The sequence below is a fragment of the Lissotriton helveticus genome, chromosome 1_1 (assembly GCF_964261635.1).
Source record: "Lissotriton helveticus chromosome 1_1, aLisHel1.1, whole genome shotgun sequence".
Classification (NCBI taxonomy): Eukaryota; Metazoa; Chordata; class Amphibia; order Caudata; family Salamandridae; genus Lissotriton; species Lissotriton helveticus.
The window spans coordinates 832,576,078-832,592,252 of record NC_136057.1 but is presented as its reverse complement, the minus strand read 5'-3'; the positions used below and the strand labels follow the sequence as shown (position 1 = coordinate 832,592,252).

Here is a 16,175-nt window from a genome sequence, read left to right as displayed (position 1 = left end):
CAGTCCGAACTACCAAGCCATGTCTTTCCCAGACCGGAATCAAGCATCCAAGGACCGGTTTCTGGCTATTAGCCTTCATCAGCCTGGATAGCTTGACTCCAGTGGTGTGGAGAGCCTGGGACTCACGTCTGAGCATCCCCAGCACACTCAGGGTGAAATTGCAAAAAACAGAGTTGATGGACAGAATGTAGAACAATGTCATACATTCACCCCAGTACAAGGATCTGGGCCTAAATCCATCGTTTTTTTGCACTCCACACCACCCTGGGTTAGACACTGGCTATATGCAAATCAGCTCTGACCCTGTGCCTCATGGGAACAGTCCAGTCCGAACTACCAAGCCATGTCTTTCCCAGACCGGAATCAAGCATCCAAGGACCGGTTTCTGGCTATTAGCCTTCATCAGCCTGGATAGCTTGACTCCAGTGGTGTGGAGAGCCTGGGACTCACGTCTGAGCATCCCCAGCACACTCAGGGTGAAATTGCAAAAAACAGAGTTGATGGACAGAATGTAGAACAATGTCATACATTCACCCCAGTACAAGGATCTGGGCCTAAATCCATCGTTTTTTTGCACTCCACACCACCCTGGGTTAGACACTGGCTATATGCAAATCAGCTCTGACCCTGTGCCTCATGGGAACAGTCCAGTCCGAACTACCAAGCCATGTCTTTCCCAGACCGGAATCAAGCATCCAAGGACCGGTTTCTGGCTATTAGCCTTCATCAGCCTGGATAGCTTGACTCCAGTGGTGTGGAGAGCCTGGGACTCACGTCTGAGCATCCCCAGCACACTCAGGGTGAAATTGCAAAAAACAGAGTTGATGGACAGAATGTAGAACAATGTCATACATTCACCCCAGTACAAGGATCTGGGCCTAAATCCATCGTTTTTTTGCACTCCACACCACCCTGGGTTAGACACTGGCTATATGCAAATCAGCTCTGACCCTGTGCCTCATGGGAACAGTCCAGTCCGAACTACCAAGCCATGTCTTTCCCAGACCGGAATCAAGCATCCAAGGACCGGTTTCTGGCTATTAGCCTTCATCAGCCTGGATAGCTTGACTCCAGTGGTGTGGAGAGCCTGGGACTCACGTCTGAGCATCCCCAGCACACTCAGGGTGAAATTGCAAAAAACAGAGTTGATGGACAGAATGTAGAACAATGTCATACATTCACCCCAGTACAAGGATCTGGGCCTAAATCCATCGTTTTTTTGCACTCCACACCACCCTGGGTTAGACACTGGCTATATGCAAATCAGCTCTGACCCTGTGCCTCATGGGAACAGTCCAGTCCGAACTACCAAGCCATGTCTTTCCCAGACCGGAATCAAGCATCCAAGAACCGGTTTCTGGCTATTAGCCTTCATCAGCCTGGATAGCTTGACTCCAGTGGTGTGGAGAGCCTGGGACTCACGTCTGAGCATCCCCAGCACACTCAGGGTGAAATTGTTTTTTGCAATTGCCGCCCTAAGTGCGCTGGGGATGCCCAGACGTGGGTCCCAGGCACTCCACACCACTTGGAGTCAAGCTAGCCGGGCTTAAGAGAGGTGTTACCTCGAAACCGGTCCGGTCCTCGGATGCTTGATTCCTGTCTGGGAAAGATATGGCTGTTGTAGTTCGGACTGGACTGTTCCCATGGGGCAACAGGGTCAGAGCTGATTTGCATAAAGCCATTATCTGACCCAGGGTGGTGTGGAGTGCAAAAAAACGATGGATTTGGGCCCAGATCTTTTGACTGGGGGAGTGTGTGACATTGATCCACATTCAGTCCATCACTTGTTGTTTTTTGTAATTGTACAGTAGGACCTGGGTGAGCTGAAAGAAAAAGGAAGGGTTAGAGATGGTTTTGTGGATGTTGGAGTTTTGTCATTTTTTCCTTATGGAAATGTATAGAAAACTATAATTTATTTTAGGAAACCTAGTATCGATATTTTTGGAAATAACAGAAGCCTGTGATTTTTTTACCTTAATAGTCATCTTAATGATTTTTTACGACAAAGTGACAAGTAGCTAACGATTAAAGTATTTTTAAATCATTTTGTGCACTGTGTCATCTCTCACACCTCATTGCACTGGAGTGTGGCATTCCCATGTCACTCTACTTCTATTATTCTTTTTACATGGTGATGTGTTACCAGGTCTACTCAAATGGTCGAGCCAAGTCCCTGAGTTTTCAATTCCCTCCGACCCCCTCAAAGTTGGCTCCAGGCTTATTGAGCACATCAAATGTTTGTGCTCTACGTCCCAGGGTGTCTTATCTTCTGTCATTGTGTTTCTGTTTGAAGCAAGTTCTCTCCAGACTTCTTTTAGGCTCTCGATGGAGGCACTGCTTTGGATGCAGCACTCTCAGATATGCTAGGTTGACCATTTCAAACGCCGATGTGACACAACCTACTCGTCAGTGCCACTGAAAATCAACAAATGGGATCGTGAATTAATACTAACATAAGCCATCTTTCAACCATCCTGTTGGGAGAGTAAAAGATAATGCATTTGTTTTCTCCTTAAAGAAAAATCTGATTCTTGCATGTTTTCTGCTTTAGGATTTGGGACTTGGATGGAAATCAAAAAGCTTCATTTGTTCTGCGTTCCCCTGGGATGAGTGTATGCTGGCACCCATCAGAAGAGTTCAAGGTCTGTTTTTAAGAGTTTTTTTCCACTAATTGTTTTGTTTATGAGCACCAGCAATTTTACTTGGTTTTAAAATGTGTTATAGTACACAATCCGTGGGAAAAGAAAGCAATGGAAAAATCAGTTTTATGTAGTGCAACGATTGCTTCAGACTTGCGTTGTTGAATATGTCAAAACTGCTGATTTTGGTGTATTGTTGCCTGTATGCATTGTTTAAAAAAAAACAAAAGCACATTTTAGTTACTTCTGTTATCGGCAATCGGCAGTGCTTTGCCAAGATGCTTTCATTATAATAGCCCAAGAGGTGGCTCTTGAAACACTGGTCCGGAGTTAAAGGAGCCATCTTGAAATTGGACATTCACACAAATTGTGTGATGAATTGTTAACTCTTATATCTCTAGTTGTTTAATAGAAGCATTTTATTTCCCTCCATTTCTTATTTTTGGACTCGATTTGTGTATGCCATTTCCCTTATCTCTGGATGTTGCCCTTAGGAGCTGCTGTGTGGTGTTTATTCCCCACATCTCCTTTCAGCACTCTGAGCTCCCTTTTAGCATCCACAAATATCTAATTAGCACTTATGATCGTGCTAGTTAGGCAGTTCTTTTGTCCCTAACACAACACTCTTCGGCCCATGCATGCCACTATTAGGCACTCACTTCAGCACTTGCAACTGTCTCTCTAGGACACACAAAGAAAGCTTGCTTAAAGGTTCACACAGCTCGGTGCTGCACTCGCACCCCTCTACATGTGCATTGGTCACTGTCACTCGTGCAGCTCTTTATAACCTTCACTCCGGTCACATTGAGGCCATACCATTTCATTCCATTCATCCTCCCTTATTTCCTCCCATTATAACCTGCACTCTTAAAGGAGCAACGTCTGCTCCTACTTCAAAGAACTGTGGAAGTGTATTAAACTGATTTAGCTTGAACTAATAAAGCACCCTTTGGCCATACCTAAAAATGAAAGAGGATTAAGTACCATGATATTTCATATGGGACTCTGCTAGCATCTTAGCCCCTGACCCGTTGATGCTTTTTCAATAGTGCAAAATGTTGATATTACTGTTTCTACAAGTTAAAGAATGAGAAATGCATAATAACGTTTGTCTAATTAAATCATGATTGTGTTGTCGCATTGGAAATTAATCAAGCCATATGTCTGGAAGCACATGTGGAAGGCCAGTTTGAAGTCTCCAACATAAATGTGGTATCACCTTCTCTTAAGAGTATTTTTAGCGGTCATGCTAAGCAAGCATTAAGCAGAATAACATACTTCTGGTCATTTGTATTCAGTCTAAAGTTACTGCAATTAACAATTTTTTTTTTCTCCAACAGTTGATGGTGGCAGAGAAGAACGGTACAATTCGATTTTACGATGTTATTACGCATCAAGCTATATTGTCATTGGAGTCTGAACAAATGCCTCTTATGTCTGCTGACTGGTGTCTAAGAAACACATTAAAAGTGGGAGCAGTAGCCGGAAATGATTGGTTGCTATGGGATATGACCCGCTCAAGGTAATTTCTTCTTCTTTCGATGTCTTTTCTTTCACCATTGTAATCGGCTTAATAAAGACGAAATATAACATCATGCTCAAACAAGGAGTGCAAATAAAAATCAATTTCAAGAAACTAATGACAAGTAAGAAGTTCAGAACACGACTACCGATTGTATATGAGGTTTTGGATTAAACTTAACCTTACAATTTAGAAGTAATTACTCGGAGGCACTTCCTATCCAAAGTGCAACTGAGAAGTATACAAAAGTTTAAACACGGACTTCTAGGATATCTGGACCAAATGGAAGTTAAGATCAGTTCATCATTTCTGCGCCAGCATATGGCTTTCTCCAGATTCACATCCAGCCATCCAATAATCTATACAAAGTTTTTCCTCTGTCTGCGACACACATTATAAACGCTAGGGTCTTAGTCACAATACCAACGCTTCCTTTTTGAAATTTCTAATTGGTGAACTTCATCTTGTGAGGAAAACTGAAGGGAGGATTAGGATTAGGATTGCAGATTTGTCAGCCTATAACGTTAAAACCATGGTAAAACGTAGTCCATTTTGTAATCGCAGTAGTATGTGTTCTTCTGTTATATTTGGACGCACAAAGTAAGTGCATTTTTGGATTAGGTAAAGTGTTCCTTCATCCTTGTAACCTTTGCAAGAATCAGTTCTGTAGCAATGTGTGTGTTTTTATTTTTTTTAAGATAACAAACACTAACATGGGAAGAGGTTTGCCTTTTAAGAAGACCACAGATTAATCGTTTTTCTGGAATGTATTTAATAGTATTACTAGAAAAAAATATATATAAATTATACTTGAACAGAATTCATCAAAATATTACGAACTGTTTGCAAAGCCAGGATATTCAAGAAGTCCTTGTTACTTTGGCCTTTTTCTTGCAAGCACGTTCATGTTTATATAGATCAAAGTAACTGTTATGATCTCTGTATTAATGGTGGACAAGTCCTCACATGATGTCATGCAATCCCCTAATCAAGTAATAGTGATGACCCTATGCAGTAAATGTGTGCGGATTACTCATTAGATCTGTCTCTATTGAAGGAGCTCTGGGCAGCCTCCTTCAGAAGTGTACAGATGAAGAGGGAATTGTGTCTGAGCTGAAAAAAACTAAATTTATCAATGCTGCTTCCAGTCGTCCTTTTGCTCTTTAAGTTCCTTTATTTTTATTCAGACACCATATCAGTGAGGCCTCAGATATTACGCCTTAACTAATGTGTATGTATGTATGCAAATGTATATGTTCCACGTCCGCTGGCTGGTTCCTGAACACCGGTGGTGCTCGGTAATGGGCACTACCACCTTCAGTGCCTTCAAATTCCACAATCCTTTCACTTCAGAAAAAGACCGGTCCTCAGGAAGACTTTTAATGTGTTTATTTGCTGTGCCAAGGAATTGCATCAACCCGTTTTGGCTTTTCCCAGCCTTGATCACGATTTGATTGTGATCAAGACTGGGAACAGCCTGGGCCGAATGATGGGAAGAGATATCCCTATATGCTAACGATATATTATTATACATTGCTCATTGCCAGAATCCTAAGCATTTTTACTAACTTCTGCAAGTACTCCGGTTACACTATAAACTGGTCCAAGTCCACAATATACATATTACACGGCCCAACCCCGATTCTGCTTGCACAGTGCGAGGCAGCAGTGGTGACGGAAAGTTTCCGATACCTCAGCATTTTTGTAACTTCTTACCCTGATTTGTTCTATACACATTTCTATTTATTTATCTTAGAGTTTTTATAGAGCACGAACTTGACCCGTTCGGGTATCCGAGTGCTTTACAGGAATCCGCAGAGTAGACAAAAACTTGGGACGGGGTGGGGTTGCTGGCTACAAAGGGGGATAAAAGGACAAGTAATTACATTTACAATATACGAGAAGCAAGGTCTATGGTGGGATGCCCGGGGGTGCCGGGTGGATGGTGTCTTGGTACTCCAGGGGAATGTATTAGACGGAAGTGGAGCAAGGTCACTGGATGATTAGAAGGCAGAGTTTTAGGCGACGAATTTACCCATTAGGAAGGTTTTGGCCTCTTTTTTGAAGCAAGCTAGAGAAGGGATTCTTCTAATGGCGGGCGGGAGTGAGTTCCATATTCTTGGTGCAGCCCCGGGGAAGGCCCAATTCTAAGTTTTCTTTTTCCGAAAATATGCAGGTTGAAGCAAGAGGTCTTTGGCAGACCCAGAGTTTCTGATTCCTCTGGATAACACAAGTTTCTGGGCAAGATATGCATGGGAGTTTGAGTATAGTGCTTTGTGCGTGATACATGCTAGTTTGAGTTGGATTCTGGCCTATAGCGGAAGCCAGTTCAGAGCTTTCAGATGTGGTGAAATGTGGTCGGATTTCCTTGAGCCTGTTAGTAGTCTAGCGGCCGCATTGAGGCAGGCTTTTAGAGGTGCAAGGGAGAACTTGGGTAGACCGGAGAGGGTAGAGCAGCCATATTCAAGTCTAGAGATGACAAGTGACCGGACTGCTATTTTTAGGTCCGGAGTATCAAGGACTGGTTTGAGTTTCCTTGGGCAGTTCAGGTGGAATCTGGCTGATTTGACCATCTCGTTCATGTGGTCCAGCATGGTCAAGTTACAGTCAAGGATTATTCCGAGGGATCTGGCCGAGTCCACGATGGTCGGAGGACAGTTTAAGGCTGTGATGGCCTTAATCCATACCTGAGTCTCAGGATTGGTTTTGGGAGGGGAAATAAGTAGAAATTCTGTCTTCTTTGCGTTGAGATTGAGTTCATTGGAGGAGAACCATTGGACAGTCCATTTCAGTGCTTCATTCAGGGAAAGAATATCCTTGAGAGAGATTTTGATGTAGATCTGAGTGTAGTCAGCATACATGTGGCAGGAGATATTTGCAGTGTGTAGTACTTCGGCAAGTGGTTCGAGGTAAAGGTTGAAGAGGGTAGGGGACAGGGTTGTTCCTTGGGGGATTCCAACAGCGACCGTAGGGCGAGCAGACAGGTTGCCGTTAATTAGGGATCTCTTAGAGCGGTTGTGGAGGAAGGACCTAAACCATTCAAGAACAGAGCCATCCAATCACATCCTGAGTTTGAGGCGTTAAAGTAGTTTTTCATGGTTGACCGTGTCAAAGGCCGAGGATAGATCTAGGAGGATTAGGAGACAGATTTTGCCTTGATCAAAGGCTTGGAGGGCATCATCCACGATGTGGAGAATGGTGGTTTCCGTGCTGTGCCCTGGCCTGAAACCGGTTTGGAAGTCATCTAGTAGGTGGAAGTTGGTGATGTGTTGGATAACCTTCAGGCTCCCTTGACGCAACGGCAGGGAGAGGTTGGGCACTGGAGATCATTGCCAGTCTCCTTACTGGGATGAGCGACCCTATTGAAGAGGATGGTGATCCTGCGATTTCTATACGCCTTACAAAAAGCAATGTATACCATTCAGGAATCCTATTTCCGGGCCATGGACCGCAAGGTAAGAACCCTGCTCTGGGATTGGGGGGGGGGGGGGGGGGGGTGTGAGAGAGAGACTATCACTATCCTTGTGGGGACTTGGGTGTGATAACACACTCACGCTGTGGGGACTTGATTGCACTGTTAAATGATAAAAAAAATGACTTCAGGAACATCTGTGTCAATTTTTACAAATTTTTAAAAAATTGTCTTGTGGGGACCTGTGTTTCATAAAGTGTGTTTATATTTTTGCTCGCTCTGTCCCCGTAGACAGGAGGCGGTACTGCAGTCTTAAACACACTTTGCATTTAAACACACTTTGTTCACTAGGAACACAAGTTAGCAGCAGAAAGCACAGATATTTCAAAGGAAAAGCTGCAAAACCCGGGGTTAAAACATATTTTTCAATCAAAGTAACATTTTCCCCATTTAATAAAGTAAAACTTTATTTACAAGAAAATTTTGAATTCAGACTATTTGGGTTTAAAAATTGTTAAACATTGTTACAAGCAATTTGGATACAAATTGAATCCCAGATTACATCACTATTGTGGTAGGATCCTTATCTGCAATTAAAGAATGGTGGTGCATTAAAACATGATACAATTTAAACTGATCTGATCGTTTTTTATAAATTTGATTACATATTAATATGCACTTTGGAATAGGTTCTTAAGATGATGGCTAGGTGAGTGAGTGCCTAGAGTTGCATTGTACTAACAGATATGCTCTCTCAGATGTGAACTGCAGTCACGTCATGCTCACTGCAATGGGAAGTTTAATTTTAACAGAAAAAGCATGTTCTTAGAACATTAGTGACATTCTTAAAAAATATATTCAAATATTGCCATAAGTTGAAATGACATTTAATTGAATTGCTCAAACTGTTCCTAATGCTTTACAAATTAAATCAGCTTCATTCCCATAGATGGGTGAAGACCGGTCATATAACAAGCATTGGCAAAGCCAACCGGTGTCACCTACAAGACAGCTACTGGCTTTGGCAGAGTTTTTTTGCCCCGTGGAACAGCAGCATGCTTGCTCTGCCTCATGGATTAAATTGAAATTAAAAAATTTTAAAAGCACTATTATGCAGGCAAAACAGACCACATCATGACATTTATTTTTATTTCTGGCAGTCGGGTGGGGGCGTGTGAGGGGTCAACACTATCAACAGATGGGATGGGGAAAAGAAAAATCACTGACGTTGCCACTATTGATCACAGTATATAAAGAAGTTGTCAGAGCCTCTTTGGCCTTATTCAATTATAAAACGTACACTATGATATATATCAACCGTAGCGAAGTAGGTGCAGACACACAGACTCCTGGTTCACCCTAATTAGTGGGTATGCTTTAAAAGCCAAAAAAAGGGGAGGTGGATAAAAGACCAAATCCCTAGCTTGCATTTGGGCTTACAGTGCCCTTACTACTGCATTGGCACCCACACGTATTACAGTTTGGACTTAGTGCTTCAGCTATGGTGCAAAGTTCTGCTGTAAAATGGGCACCTTCATGTTGATGTCCACTTCAATTTGCCCTTCCTGTGTATTTAAATATAGTTTGCCTACCAAGATCATAGTAGTTTAACTACAACATACTGCAGTAGCATAGGCCTGCCTTATGAGTGAGAAGGTCTTCAAGTCGGAAGGGTGGAGAGGATGTGGCGTTATGCTAGAGCTGCAAACTTCAAACTCAATTCTTGACATTAGCTTGACATCCTGTGATTCTGGTCAAATCACTTAATCTCCCTGTGCCTAAAGAAATTGTACATGACTTAACTGGTGCTCATGTAAAGTGCTTGAAAGTGGAGTGACACAAGCACAGCACTGGTGGGAATGAGGCATTAACAGAAGTATGCGAGAAGCGGCTTATGTTGCTTCACCATTTATTTATTTATAAAGTTTTATATTTATTTAATTATTTATTTAAGCAATTTGTAGAGCGCGCAAATACCCATGGGTGTCTTGGCGCTGTAGACGGGAGAGGCAGTAGTGAAGTGGTGTACTGCTCATTGTAGTGGTGTGCTGCTCAATGTATGACTGGGAGCAGGTGTGCCACAATTGTGCATCCCATGGCACCACTCCTCCTGCTACAACAACAAAGCAATAGGTGCTCAAATCAAATTCCCATACTCTGTCCTGCACTTAATTATCAAGGGCCGCACAACGGGGTGCTAAATCAATGCAACGCATCAGAGGCGATTCGTTAAGTCCTGCAAGGCCATCTTCCATGGCCCTAAGTGACTTGATAAATCAAGAGTAACTGTACCCCAGGGAGGCATTCCATGGGTGGTGCATAGTGTTCCCATGCAAAACCCATGGATTTTGATGCATTCCCAGATTTACCATAAGTGGTAGACTTGGGAATGCGCCAAAATTGCTACGCCTCCCCAGGTGAGACATAATGAGGAGAAATATGTTTATTTCCCCTCATTTTATCCTGCATTCTGCAGCACACATGGAAAGAGGAAAATGTCTCAGGGGATTGTTTTTGCTCAGGAAGGGGCCCCTTTCTGCACAAAAACAATCATGCTAGCAATGCAGGAACCTGCGTTGGTGCTAGGCAGCATATTGTGCACCAGCAGAGAGAAAAGAAAAAGTGTGCTGCACAATGTTAAATACAGCGTATTCCTGCCTTTTCCCTATTACACAGTGCAGCAAAGTCACTTTCTGCGCTGCATGATATGATGATAAATATGTCTCAGGCTTAGGTTCTGGGCTTTTAATTATATTTTTCTGGATAGGTACTTTAGTTTCAGACAGAACAGCTCAGAAACAGATACAGGTAACCTTTGACTACTGTTATGGAGCTATAATATCTAAAAATAATGCAGTAACAGAGACATCTGGTGTAAATGAGTTTTCTTTACCCAGTACAGGCCCACAGAAGCAGGTACTTTGCTCAGTGCACCAGAAAATCTTGTGTAAGCCCGATGTTAAACTCAAGAGAAAATAAAACAAAGATATATCCACACTTGATCTAACAAAACATACGCCTGTTTATTTTGCGCATCCCAATTGTGTCTACATTATTGTGTATATTGGAGTAGCTCTTTCCATTAGGAAACACGCCTGGCAAACCTCATAGTGCAATGTTTATAATTGATGTTTCTGATCAGGCAACACTATGGCTTTTTTGCAGTTTATATAGGTGAACCCGACCCAAATGGTTTTGGTGCACTTTACATAAGCATAAGTTACATTAAACAAGTTTTAGGCACATGGAGATTAACTGCTTAAACTCGTCAGACCTTAAAAGAGATGTGCGTGGCTAGCTCATTCTAAACTCCGAGAGGCCTTTTGGAAAAAGTATCGAATGCTCTGCTGTTTCTGTGAATCCTTCCTGCTTTGAGAGGAAACTCGAGGCAGGACTTCAGGATGCCGGGACAGAGATGCAAATGCACCTCTACGCACAACAAAAGGGGCGACATTAGCATAGCTAAAGACCCGTCCGCTCTTAACCCAGACTGGGGGATGGGTCCTGCTTCTAAGAGTGCACCTTTCTACAGAGAAGCAACATGAAGGGGATGAGGTGTGCAAACCCAGGCTGTCTCTGCTATGCCACAATATACCATCAGATAAACAATTGCAACCATTAAGTGATGTAGGATTTTAAAGGAACAGAGCATTTTTATGTGTACATTTCATGTTAGATTTAATTATAAAAACGAAGGATACTATTTTAGTTAAAGTGATTAAATAAAAGCACTATGTACAAAAACACTTTTATAATCAAATGCTGATTTTCCCAACATGAAAGAGTGGTATTTTATTTCCTGCTCTCGTATGTTCAACCCCAGTAAAGAACGAACGCACATTCTCTCACCATTTAACAAAAAATGTGCACCTGTTTGAAAACGGACTGCAATGTAGAGGAAGAGTAATCGCCCCTGTGTAGGCACAGATAGTTAATAGCTCTCAGTTGCGCCCATCCCCGACCCTTCTGATACACACAGTGTGGAAGCCTGGGGGGGCTAAAAGCACCCCTTGAGGCTCCGTTCAAGGCGCGGCAGCCGCGGCCGTAGGACTGAATGGAACACATTAACAGCTCGGTGGGGAGGTGCTGAAGGTGCAGATCTAGGTCCTGAGCACTTATCTCTCTTTCATGTGATATTTTTTAATTAAAAAAAACAACAACCAGCACCCTGATAAAGGGCAAGATACGCATAAATCAATTCGTTTTTTTTTTTGTCTCGCAACATCAACATTTTCGTCTCTCAAAACATTCAGAACAGGCGCTCTTTGGAGATTTTCCCCGTGTGATCCTACCTTCTGGTCAAATTGAATAGTATATCTGTCGTTCTTTTTCATTGTTAAGGCATGGAGTGGCCTCTGACATTAACATTTGTGGGTTTGTGCTTTCATTTCTATAAGAGCACTGAGGCCTTTCAACAAATGTAATTTGCTGCTCTGCTTTTTTTAAATTTTGCTAACTTTTTTATTCTCACAATTCACTGTTATAATGTGTGAAATGCCATGCCATCGTAGTAAAAGTAAATTTGGAACGGTGCAAAGGTAAAATCTAAGTTTATTAGCTTACTCAGAGCCTAATTATGCAGCACGGTTGAGTACATTATGGGGCAAGAAAAGGCAAGTTATGTGGCTAATACATGCTATTTTGTGATAGTATTACATATTTTTTTTCATTTTTACACTTGTTAACACAGTTCTGGGCATTGGTTGTACTTCATTTGTAACAGTTTAACACCTATATTTAGCCATGAGAAACAGAAAGATAATCAGTCATACTTTGCAAAGGGCCTTTACTGTAAGGCAACATGTGTCGATGATTTTCTAGCAACTTTTGAACCATTTGAGGTAGAATATTTTTTTGTTAAAATTCACAGGTTATTATGCAGATCAAGGATTATATGGGAAATACAGCTAGTCTATAATTGTGCAGCTGTTGCATAATTCGCACTATCACATAATTACAGTGACACTGAGTATAGGAAAAAAGAGACATGAACAAAACTGATTGACTGCCTTTCAATTAATAATCTGCTATTTAACTCTAAACATAAACCCATGGGTAGAGTGCTACTTGCCTCAACACGCATCAATGCCTCATCAGGGGTAGTAAGCATTATATATAGCTCCAACTGGGGCTATTACGACATTGTGACAGGCACAAGCCCTATGCACACCGCTGACTGCAAGGTGTACAGGCCGGCCACGGAGTCACATTGATCCCTAAGTAACAGTACCTTGGAAATCAGAGTCAATGGAGGGTGCACAGCATCATGGAGGGGAAGCGTTGATGGGCCAAGGCGAGGGCTGGCTCCTAACTGCCTTGGGGGAGGTGAGATGTTGAGTCCACGAGGCATCGAGTTGGGCTGGCAGGGGAGGTGAGGCGCTGGTGAGGCGTCAGTTCCATTCAGCAGTTGGTGTTGATGAGTTCGGGAAGTCACCCTCATCGGTTATTGGCTCCGCGTTCACGAGATGCAGGCGCTGGTGACGTCCGGCATAAGTGCAAACTCTGGCGTTGGGAAGAACAATAACTTGCAGGTGTCGGCGGCTGTCAGAGCTGGGGTGCAGTCAGTGCAGTGGGTCATTTACTTTACAAACCGGTGCCTACGGCCTCGGTGCATGTCACGGCATCACTGGCAGCAACGCTCACCCAGGAACTGGAATTGGCACCCTTTGGCAGGAGTCCAGCAGAGGAAGCCAGGTGCTGGTAAAGTCTTTGTGTCCCTGAAACTTCAGAACAAGAGGCAAACTCTACTTCAAACCCTTGGAGAATCTTCTTAAGTAGGATCCCACAGCAAGGCAAAAGTCGATCCTTTTCACTGCCGATAGACAGAAGCAGCAACTGCAGGCCAACCCTACAAAGCAACACTTGTTCCCATCGTTCTGTGTGCTGCACAGAGGCCAAGCATTTGATCAGCATGTAATATGCACACATTTATGACCCAAAGGCCATGCAATGTGAGAAACTCTCACTGCCTTCATCTTCAACTCTGAAGCCCTCAACTGTGCCCCTTTATGAATTGACATCCTCAACCCAATTTCACCCAGACACCTATGGGCGACTCAGTTCACAGTATGCACTAGACAAGAATTCTATGTTGCATGAAAAAACCTACAGAAAAATAACATTTGGCAAAACTAAATTACACTTGAAGTGTAGTATAAGTGATGCAGTCCCTGTTTACATTGCACATGTTTTTTCACGCTAAAAAACATGAACTGTAAACAGAGACTGCATCACTAACCTGAATTACTGTTGGTCCGGTGCCAAGGCTTAAATCTGGATACCGAGTTGCACAGTCTACAGCTCTGGCCATACACCACATCCTGGGAAGAGGGAGGAAGTCAGGCAAAAGCCGCATGAAAGATCGGCTTGTTTTTTGGATCAAGGTTATAACAGAACCTCAATCTGAGACAGAGACAGGATTCAGGCTCAAGCCTGACTCATAATGTCAGTGTCCTGACACACCTCTAATTTGTTTGATTGGAGAATCAGCTTCTGCCAGAATTCCAGAAGAATAGAAAGAAGGAAGCTCCGATGTGGAGTGGGACGTTGTTCTGCACTTTATGAGTGATGTAATAGAATGCCCATCATCCTAGTTCTGCGTATGCATGGAATGTATGCAGATTGGCGTCCTGCGGAACAGTGGTGTCTAGTCTGGTTGGTGGAAGGAGATGCAACTATTCAGATACGTAGTGTCTAAGTTGTCTAGTGTCTTCACTGAGTTTGTGAGGTGTTTGAAATGAGTGCGTTTGTGTATCAGGAGTCAGTGAAGCTCCCTGAGGTGTGGTGTAATGTGAGCACTATGTGGGATGTTGTGGATGAGTAAGCCTGCTGAGTTCTGAATGATTTCTAGTCTTCTAGTGGGTTGCTTTGTGATCTCAGAGTAGAGGCTGTTCCGGTAGCCTAACTTGCTAGTGACCGGTTTTCTAGTGTTGATTAGGAGCCATTTTGAAGATCCTCCTTAGCCTTTCCAGAGTGTGGTGATGGTGCTGACTTGTGCATGTATGTCCAGTTTGCTGTTGATGATTGTGAGGTTCCTGGTATAGGTGCTGGGTGTGGTTGTGGGTCCGAGTTTGTCACCAATTGGAGTCCCATGGCAAAGTGTTCTTGACGAAAATTACTAGTTCTATCTTATCAGTGTTAAGCTTCAAACAGTTGACTCCCATCCATTTAGCAACTTTGATCATGCAGGCTGTGAGCTTCTTCTGTTGGGTCTCTTGTCTGAGAGGGAGAGTATGAGTTGTGTGTACTCGGCCAGTCGCAGTTGGTGACATTTAAAAGTAGCATTTTGTAAACGTTGGTTATGATTTTTATGTAGGGAGCGAAGTGAGCAAGCTTAATGTACAAACATGAAGTTGGGAGATACTTCTCCAGAGAATAAAAAAAACAATTAGCAAATGGCGCAAACCAATTTAGTGAGCAAGCAAATTTTATAAAGCAGTGGTAACTTATAGTCTTAAAATATTAAAGAAATTGAAAATGTCCCCGTATCTTACTGCATTAACATGCTCAAAAGTGCCTGTAATGTGAAAATTGTACAGCGCTACAACTTTAGGCCAAGCGACTTGCACCACATGCAGTATTAGACTTGGAAGAAAATGCTCTAACCAGGTTTCGGAAGCACCCACACCTGCTGGCTGCAATCAGCTATATGGAAATATGTGCTGACAGGTTTGAAAGTGGGATGAAAAAAGTGGGAGCTCTCTAAAAAGGGGAATGAAAAGTAAATTTCTCTTTCCCATAGTGTGTCACACGACCAGCATTTTGGCATCTTTCTGAGATGCTACTGTATCCTTATATATAACACAACAACTGACATACACCTAAAACCTGACAGTACTATTTTCTTTGTCAATGGTTGTTAGTTGTTTAAGATAAATGAGTACCAGCAATAATGTGTAATAAATAATTAACGTCGGAAATGTTTACATTCTGAAATTGTGAAACTGTGAATTAAATATTATCAAGACTGTGGAAGGGGCATATGACACTTCGTATAAACGCAAGGGAAGAATAGTCATGTTCAAAACATCCCTGTGCTCAGATTCTAAATGGATCTCTTGGCTGCAGCTTTTTACTGTTGACCATCAAGTGCTTCTTAAAACAATGTCAGAAAGAGGTGGTGTTGTTGAACTGTACTGTTCTGCTTTGCATTAGTTATTCCAAATAATACTCATTTAATTAATCTCCCTCATTTGCTCTCAGATACTGCCAACATCATATGGAGAGTAACCTGTGCCTTAACTTTGTCTACAGCACTTTTCTTTATCAGCATGGCACTTTTTACCAACTTTATAGACTTAGACTAGGTTGGCTATCCAATTCATGCTAATGACACCCTGTTCCATTTTATGCCAAAAGAAGATGTTTTAAATTTCAGAGTGCAGTTCTGTTTTTAAAAGGCAAATTCTACACTAACCTAGATCGAGCTTTAGTACTGGATTGGCAGTGCACCCATTGCCTGACCTAATGTGAACAACAAAATAGAGCTTTCACAGTCCTACTGAGAGTGAGGAAGAAATGTAGGATCGACTCACATGTAGCTTTCCCTTAGTACAGGACTTGACAGGGATGAATTTGTGTTGTTCTGCTACAAACACTGCTT

At 42.6% G+C, this 16,175-nt stretch overlaps 1 protein-coding gene across 3 annotated transcripts in view; it reads left to right on the top strand.

The window, feature by feature from the left end:
• NUP37 (nucleoporin 37) overlaps positions 1–16,175 on the top strand; it is a 240,694-nt gene that overhangs the window by 116,889 nt on the left and 107,630 nt on the right. For all 3 annotated transcript variants that reach the window (XM_078674695.1, XM_078674686.1, XM_078674703.1), the window contains exons 6-7: positions 2,552–2,642; positions 3,980–4,161. In XM_078674695.1, coding sequence (XP_078530821.1) covers positions 2,552–2,642; positions 3,980–4,161 — 273 coding nt within the window. The remainder of the gene's footprint in view (positions 1–2,551; positions 2,643–3,979; positions 4,162–16,175) is intronic.